Source organism: Alexandromys fortis, unplaced genomic scaffold (assembly GCF_014885135.2).
Source record: "Alexandromys fortis isolate MF-2015 unplaced genomic scaffold, M_Fortis_MF-2015_v1.1 scaffold_4, whole genome shotgun sequence".
In the NCBI taxonomy this organism is placed as follows: Eukaryota; Metazoa; Chordata; class Mammalia; order Rodentia; family Cricetidae; genus Alexandromys; species Alexandromys fortis.
In genome coordinates, this window is record NW_026067944.1 from 13,851,457 (window position 1) to 13,859,383 (window position 7,927).

Genomic DNA, 7,927 nt, shown 5'->3' on the forward strand with positions numbered 1-7,927 from the left:
GTGAGTGGGCAGGTGCAGCCACCATCTGCTCAAGGAGTCCAAATGCGCAGAAGAACTTCGCACCCAGGACCAAGCTCAGACACTACGGATTCCAGAACCTGTGGTGTGTGTGTGTGTGTGTGTATGGGGTGTGTGTGTGTGTGTGTGTGTGTGTGTGTGTGTTTTGGGGCGGGGGGGGGTAAGACAGCTCACCCCGCCCCCTCGCGGTGGCGATTGGCTGAACCCTTCTCCAGAGTTCAGCACCTATTTCGGAATAGGGCTGTCTTTCCAGCAAGTTAGCACGTGGACACTTCTAAGAAGGTGAGACCAGCCCCGAGTGCGTGAAAGGGGGCTTCAGAGCTTCCTGCCCGAAGGGTCCTTGAGAAGCCTGTTTGTTTTTCCCGGCGCTTGTCTCCACCCACCCCTCGCTGTCATTGGCCAAATCTGGTGGGTGGGTGTGTTTCTATTGGCCAGGGGGCGGGGCCTATCCCTGGCCAGGATAGGGGCGGGGCCTCCGCCGAGCTGAGCTTGCCCTTGTGTCTGGTGCTCGCTAGAGCTGCTGCCGCCGCTGCCGCCGCCGCCGCCGCCGCCGTCGCCGCCGCCGCCGCCGCCACTGCTGCTGCTGCAGCCGGAGCATCCGGGAGCCGCCGCCGCTGCTGCCAACGCTACCAAGCGCTGATACCACTGCTACCGCTTCTTCTAACAGGACTCTGACACCGGAGCGCGAGCGGCGGTGCTAAGAGCTTGCTGCCCCTGTCCCCCCCACCCCTCCCTCCCGTGACCTACCCACTCCTTGCAGCCCTCGCCTGCACCTTCCTCGACACCCAGGCGTCTCTGCATCACCTGCTTGGGCAGCCTCCGGGCGGGCTCTGGGACTTGCCGCGAGCTCCGAGAGCAAAGCAAGCTCCAAACCGGTGCCCAGCAGATCGGGTGTCGGGCTGCACCACCAGCAACAGAAGAAGAAACTATTTAGCCCACCGAAACCCTATTCTGCGGGTGCTCCGCCACTGCCGCTTCTGCTGCCGGCAACCAGCTTCCACGCGGGTTCGAACACCGCAGCGGCGGGATCGTGGGTCCGGCGGGAGCCGGGAGGACGACCACAGCTGAGCCTTTGCACTGTGTGCTTCGCTCAAGCAGCATCTCCTTGCCCCCTCGATCCTTCCCCAGACCCTTAGAAAAGGGACCATGATTTGGAAACGCAGCGCGGTTCTCCGCTTCTACAGTGTCTGCGGACTCCTGTTACAAGGTAATCCCCGCCCCGCTATAGGGAGCATCACTTCACGCCCATTCCCCATCCTCCCCATTCCACCCCGTATTTCCACTCTCCCCTGGCAATCCCCCAGTGCCCGGCGGTTTCCACTCCCTCCCCCTCCGCCCCGGTGCTGCAGGGGGCAGTGGCAGTTTGCACCCGCCGGTTGGTTCTCCAGCGCTGGCTCAGCCCAGCTCTGGCAGCAGGCAGCTCCTTACGCGGCACCTTTCGCCTTTTCATTCACCTGAGCTGCCTTCTTTCCACCCTACTCGATCCCCGCCAGCATCCGCCTCCCACTCCGGGTGGCTGGCAACTTGTGCCTGTCTCAACATTCCATTCTCCCACCCACCCTCACCAGCCACCTCCCACATCACGCTCTTAAGCTACCCTCTCCACCTCTTGTCATCTCTTTAACCTCCACCCCTTTTAGGGTCGCCTTCCTCCTTTCCCCTTTTCCCACCAGCATCTCATCCATGTGTCTAAAAAGTGTGTGAGAGCCTGGGAGCGAGCTACCGCGACGGCAAGAACAGCAGCAGCGGCGGCACCGTGTGCATTGCAATAACATCCTTGGGGGTGGAGGGTTGGGGGGGGGGGTTGTGAGACGTGTCATTCACCTAGGAAGAGAAGGGAGACTCTGTCTGGGCTAGAGAGAGGAGAGCGAGAGAAGAAAGGAGAGAGAAAGAGAGAGAGAGAGAGAGAGAGAGAGAGAGAGAGAGAGAGAGAGAGAGAGAGAGAGAGGTATGAATGAAACAAGAATTTAAAAAGGGAGCAAAGGGACAATTTAAAAGACATAAATGCACTTTATCAACACGTCGACTTTTCATTATACAGTCTGTGTGGTTTGCATTTTTTTTTTAAAAGCCAAGAAATGTATGCTCCCTAGCAGTTACTTCACCGCTTTGGATTTTCGCTCAGAATTTCTACCTGTCTATATCCTCTGTCTGCCACTTCTTTGCGTAATTAATATCATCCTTTCACGTGAAATGTAAAAACCCTGCGACTGCAGTGGAGGGAAACCACACAAAACAGTTATTATGCAAATAACTGGTCTGGATGCTTGGCGGCTAGAGAACGCGGGTTCATTTCGCCCCGGTCCTATTCTTTTGGACGGCGTGTGATGTATGAAGGGAAGACGATGCTAATTTTGAAATAAATGGCAATGCGCGAGTTAGAGTGTATGGGAGAAGGCACGTTGGGGTGGTGGAGGAGGCAGAGGCGGCGTGCATGTGCGGGGACTGAAAGGCGGAAGATTGTTGCGTTAAGAGTAATACAGGATGCGGCTTGAATGAGAGATATGGGAAGGATGGATGTGAGACTATGGTCGATAGAATTCTTTTAGAGATGGGTGACTCTTTCCTTGATAAATCTTTGTCCACTCTCAGCCTTTCTGGTATCCGTTGGATATTTGTGAGAATTTGATCAATTTTTCCCCCCTCTGGGTAAAAGGAGTGTGAAAGTAAGGCACACATAGACACGCGGGTGTTCAAAACCCAAACGGGTATTTTTCTTTTTGCATGATTTAAATGAGGTCAATGAACCATCTTTCAGCAAGTTCTTGGAATGCAGCCTCTTTCCTACGGTCTTCTGGGGGTACAGATTGGGACAGTATTTTATTTATGCATATTTTCGGATGTGGATGAAGTGATGTGCAGAAAATTGCTAAATCAATTAACTAACCCTGTACAGATGTTTCCTGGACTATATGGTGGGAATTTTGCGTATTTTACAGGGGCTATAAATTTAAAATGTCATGTGCTAGAGTCCCCAAGAAAGCAGATAGTGAGTTCTCCCTGCTCACACACCTCCTGGTCCAATTTCCCAAAGCTCACACCCCCACCATCTTGCAAGTAACCCAGGTGGCTGATGCGTTACTTGGATTTCTAATCTCGCCGAGAAAACATCCTCCTAGAGTCCCTAGTTCACCTCTCAGCAACTTGGATCTCTCAGCTGTTTTCTCCCTCCTCCCTCCTTCTGTGCGTGCGTGTGCTTGTGTGTCAGTCTGTCTCTGTGTCTGTGTGCACGCGCGCGCGCCCGCGCGCATCGCGCGGCACGCCAGCACCGGCATGCACCAGTTTGGGGAAGAGAGACATGGGGAAATCAGTTAATTTGGTGATTGTGATGAAAATCCAGCGCGGCTGAATGTGTTTTCTCTGCCAGTCTCAGTGCGGTGTCACTGACTGGTCATTGCACACGCGGCTGGGCTGGTTGGAAGAGATTATTTATTATAGAGCATGTGGGCCACGCGCTGCACTTGGGGGTCGCCTCCTTGCTTCTTCAACATTTCCCTGTGAATTGTCTATTCAGTGCACTGAAAATAACTGCCTGCTTGTGCTTGCGCTCTCTCTCTCTCTCTTCTCTCTCTCTCTCTCTCTCTCTCTCTCTCTCTCTCTCTCTCTCTCTCTCTCTCTGTGTGTGTGTGTGTGTGTGTGAGAGAGAGAGAGAGAGAGAGAGAGAGAGAGAGAGAGAGAGAGAGAGAGAGAGAGAGAGAGAGAGAGAGAGAGAGAGAGAGCGCGAGCTCCTGAGGGAGGATTTACTCTTTCTTAACCTAGAAAGGAGAGATTCCATCACAGGCATGGTTCTTTTTTATTGAGTATGTAAACCAGTGACTAAGACACAGGGGCCTTTCCCAACAGACTAGAAGAGACAGGGCGGGGAAGGGGTATGCAAGGCAGGGAAAAAGCACTACTGCAGCTAGCAGCAGCACCAGCCTCAGGTCCAAGTAAATAAATAAATAAACATCCTCTACAGCAGCCAGAGAATGAGCACCAGTTCCATGCTGCCTGTGTGCTTATGAACATCTCAGTCAATATTAAAGAGGATTGAAAAGAGGAGAAAGGGAGAGAGAGCAGGAGCACCCTTGAATTCTCTTCTCTTGTTTATGGCTGCCTCGCATTTATCAAACACTGGCTCCTACAGACATATCATACTTTGGTGATCCTGTCTGTTCTTCCTCAAACAAATTGCTCACGCCTGCCTTTTCTTCCTCTTGGCTATAAACATTGCTTTCAGGCTCTGATTTATGTCTCTCCCACCAGCCTACTGTTTGATTAGGTCTTGGTTAGATTGGAGGATGGCAAGCTTTACTTCCAGAACACAGATTAAACGCTTCACAGGTCTTTCTGTGTGCATGGGAGTAAGGGTGTGTGGGGATATAGTGAACTGCTGATTTAGGCGAGGGGCAGTCTGCCCTGTCTGCTAGTAGTTAAAATTAGGCAAATGCTACCGTTAGTCAGTAGTTTCTTATTTGCTAGCTTTGGTAGTGGAGGCACTTACTGCTAATCGATTTATATATCTCTTAAGTATAATCCTTTTTTATGCAATATGTATCACATAAGAAAAAAAACCTCTTTTTAAAGTATCTTCTCTGTGATTCAGTGCTTTAACTTTCTTTAAACATTAATTAAACAACATTTTATATTGTCACTACCTTTTATATTTTTATAATTTTTGGAAACTTAAGTTTTCATTTCTCAATACAAGGAAGAATAAGCCCCTGATCAGAACCAAACCAGTGTTAAAATTAAGCCAGGGTAGTTTCAGGGGTTAAAGTTCTTAAGTCTCTAAGTCTCTTTAATATCATTTAAGCGTTTGTACCCAATGTGTCCTTACAAAACAGATAGATAGGAAATAAATATGTTCTACCAGATATTTCGTTCCGACCAAAATATAACTTGAGAATTACAAAAGTAAAAAGAGAAAGGGAGAGAGATTCAGCTTTAAGATAAAAGCCATGTTTTCTTCTTATCCCATATCAAGGAAAGAGAAAAAATCAAGAGGATGGGAAACACAATATGTTATAGAATGAGAAGCACACAGGCTGAATATCTGCAATTAAGACCTCATTTGACCACGAAGTAAAAGCTGTTCAGTTCACGTCGTCTTAAAACCACATTGCTTCCCATGCCTAGGGGGATACTTCTGAGATGAAGAAATTCCTGTTCACATAAAAAATACGCCTGGCACTACAAAAAAGAAAGAAAGCAAAATGTAACAGAGAATAGATACGTGCAGAGACACCTGATTTTCCTGAATATTTTCTTTTTACCAGTGCTTTAATACTTCCTGCTATAAGATATTCTAAGTAACAGTTAGCTGTAGTTACCAGCAAATGCCTTCAGATTAGCGCTCAGGTGAATATACATAGTTACTTGCCGTTTTGTACATAACTTCACCAGACATTTTATAGAAAACGCATTGTATCTTTAGTACACTTACCATCACACTAATGCTTCTCAAATCTTTTCTTCTTTTATGTGTCCTCAAATAACTTAAGTCCTTTCAAGATCATTTCTTCTGGTCAGTGATGTTGGAGCAGAGTGCACTCACTTATCCCTTTGTTGATAACAGACATTTTGAAAGCAGTTTGTATATTTGGGGGCCCACATCTGACAGCTTCAAGAAGCTTATTCCCAAATAAGCTGTAATTAAGAAAAAAAATCTCACTGCAAAAGATTCTGAGATTTATTTTTTTTTTTTATTTTTGGCTGCTTTTTTTTTTTGTCTCAAGATACTGAAGTTTGTTTCGTTGTCTTTTTCCTGTTACTCCAACTTGAGAATGCAAGTGTGTAACATAGCTAAGCAGCAATCAATATGACTGGTCCCCATGCCTTCCTCCAGCAGGTCTAAAAGTATAAAACTGTTTGTCCTTCATTGAAACAGTGAACTTGCATCATTTTTCTTAAATAAAAAAAATTACTTAAATCACTTAAAGAGTAAAATGTAAGTGGAGAATTGTTGGATGGCATCCTAACTGTGTATTTAAAGATATCCGAGAATAAGCAATGCTTGGCATTACTTTCCCCTTTATAGGGATTTGGTTGGATACACTCTGATTGCAAAACGCCGAATCACCTATTTGTAGAACCTGGGGATAAAGAAATAGGATAGCATGTATTGGTAATGTAATGTTGTGCTTTGCTTTAATTCTGATCTGTGTCCCAAAATATTTATTGAGAAAGTTCTCATGTCACTGCATTCCATTTCATTAAGCAGCTCGAGGAAGGCAATGCTTCTCTACTGGTGATCGAGGCGGTTGAAGAAACAGGTGAAAACATTCATTAGCCTAAGCAGCCAAATTCCCAAGCCGAAGTAGAAGACTTTTGCCAAATTGGTAGCTGTCTTTCTAACTTACTCTATTTATAGCTCTAGCAACCAGTGGTAAAAATAAATATAATCTCCCTGAGGACAAATACAATTTACACATCTGTGCAGCTTCCATCCTTAGTTTAGTAAAACTATAACAAATCAAATGACGTTGAACAATGTGTATTTCCCAGTCTTAGCCTCAAAATACAGCAGCGTTCATACTTTGCTATATAGACGAGAAAATTTTGATATTCTTGTAGGCCTCTATTTGTTTCTCAGTTGTATCTTAGAAAAAACTTAAATGTGTAGATAGATAACACGGTTTGCACCTTTCTATGAATTCAGTCTGACCAATTGTTCGCAATTCCTTCCCTACCCATTTTTCTTTTTCATGGTTAGAGAATCCCAGATCATTTATGTCAGACTAGATCAAAAACTCATTCTATGAGAAAAAAGAAAAGAAAGAAAGAAAGGCATAGCTTAAATGTACTGGTTTAACCTAAAATAGTTAAAAGGACAAGTACATCGGCAACATTTTAGTTGAAAATGTCAAGAATTTTAGAGTGTAGTTCTTGAAGAAGCAAAAAAAAAAAAAAAAAAAAAAAAAACATGTTCCCTAAATTCCTCAAGTGATGGGGTAGTGTGGAGTAACCTGGACTTGGAGGCACTGAAGCCCCCTGCTGTGTGATGATGCAAATGACATCTCAGGCTTTATGTGTTCAGCAGCACAGGCGAACACAGGAAAGCAGTCAGGGGGCAGCAGAAAGCAATGGGAAGTATTTTTCTGGCTAAGGGTCGTCAAAAACAATGTTTTAACCTGTTAAAATCTGAAATAATCCAAAGAGCACCATACTGTCTCACGGCCAAGCATCAGAAAAAAAAAAAAAAAAAAAAAAAACAGATTTTGTTCAGAGATTCCTAAATCACTCCTGGTAGGATTATGTGCATTTTCATTAACTACTGGTGAACATTTGATTTTCTTGTCAACTATCAGGCTCATGGGTCAATTTAATGACAATGAATAGCAGAGAAAGCTTCCTGTGCTAGGCCTGCTCGCTGGTGTTTGGAGAACTGCTCTTAGTAAGGGGCTGTTCACTAGTGTTCCTTACACTACATAAAATAGATTTCCTTTTTTGTTTGTTTGTTGTTTTCTTTTTGACTACAGGAATTAAAATTTTAATCTCTGTTCAGATAAATTGCTGGCAATAAGTGGCATGCATTTTTATGAATCCATATCATAAAATGTTGATTTTCGAACACTTGATATATTGTGCATATTGATTTTTATCTAAGAATTAAGCACACAAGCTTCTCAAAATGTGTTTGGTGGGTTTCCTTAAAAAGAAAAAAAAAATACTGTCCTGTTGAAATAGGAGCTGCGGGGCTGCGTCCCCGGCACCCGGCCGCCCGCATGGCTAGCTTATGCCCAGAAATAATTACACAGAAACTGTATTCTTTCAAACACTGCCTGGCCCGGCTAGTAACAGTTTCTTATTGGCTAGCTCTTACATATTGTTCTAACCCATTTCTAATATTCTGTGTAGCCCACGAGCTGGCTTACCAGGGAGGATCTTAACCTGCGTCTGTCTGGAGCGGGAGAATCATGGCGGACTC

General features: G+C 45.5%; 1 protein-coding gene across 2 annotated transcripts in view; it reads left to right on the top strand.

Annotated features, from left to right (window-relative positions):
• The first annotated feature begins 760 nt into the window (after positions 1 to 760).
• Cadm2 (cell adhesion molecule 2) overlaps positions 761 to 7,927 on the top strand; it is an 889,457-nt gene continuing 882,290 nt past the window's right edge. For both annotated transcript variants that reach the window (XM_050148726.1, XM_050148727.1), the window contains exon 1: positions 761 to 1,225. In XM_050148726.1, the coding sequence (XP_050004683.1) occupies positions 1,165 to 1,225 (61 nt within the window). In that variant the 5' untranslated portion in view covers positions 761 to 1,164. The remainder of the gene's footprint in view (positions 1,226 to 7,927) is intronic.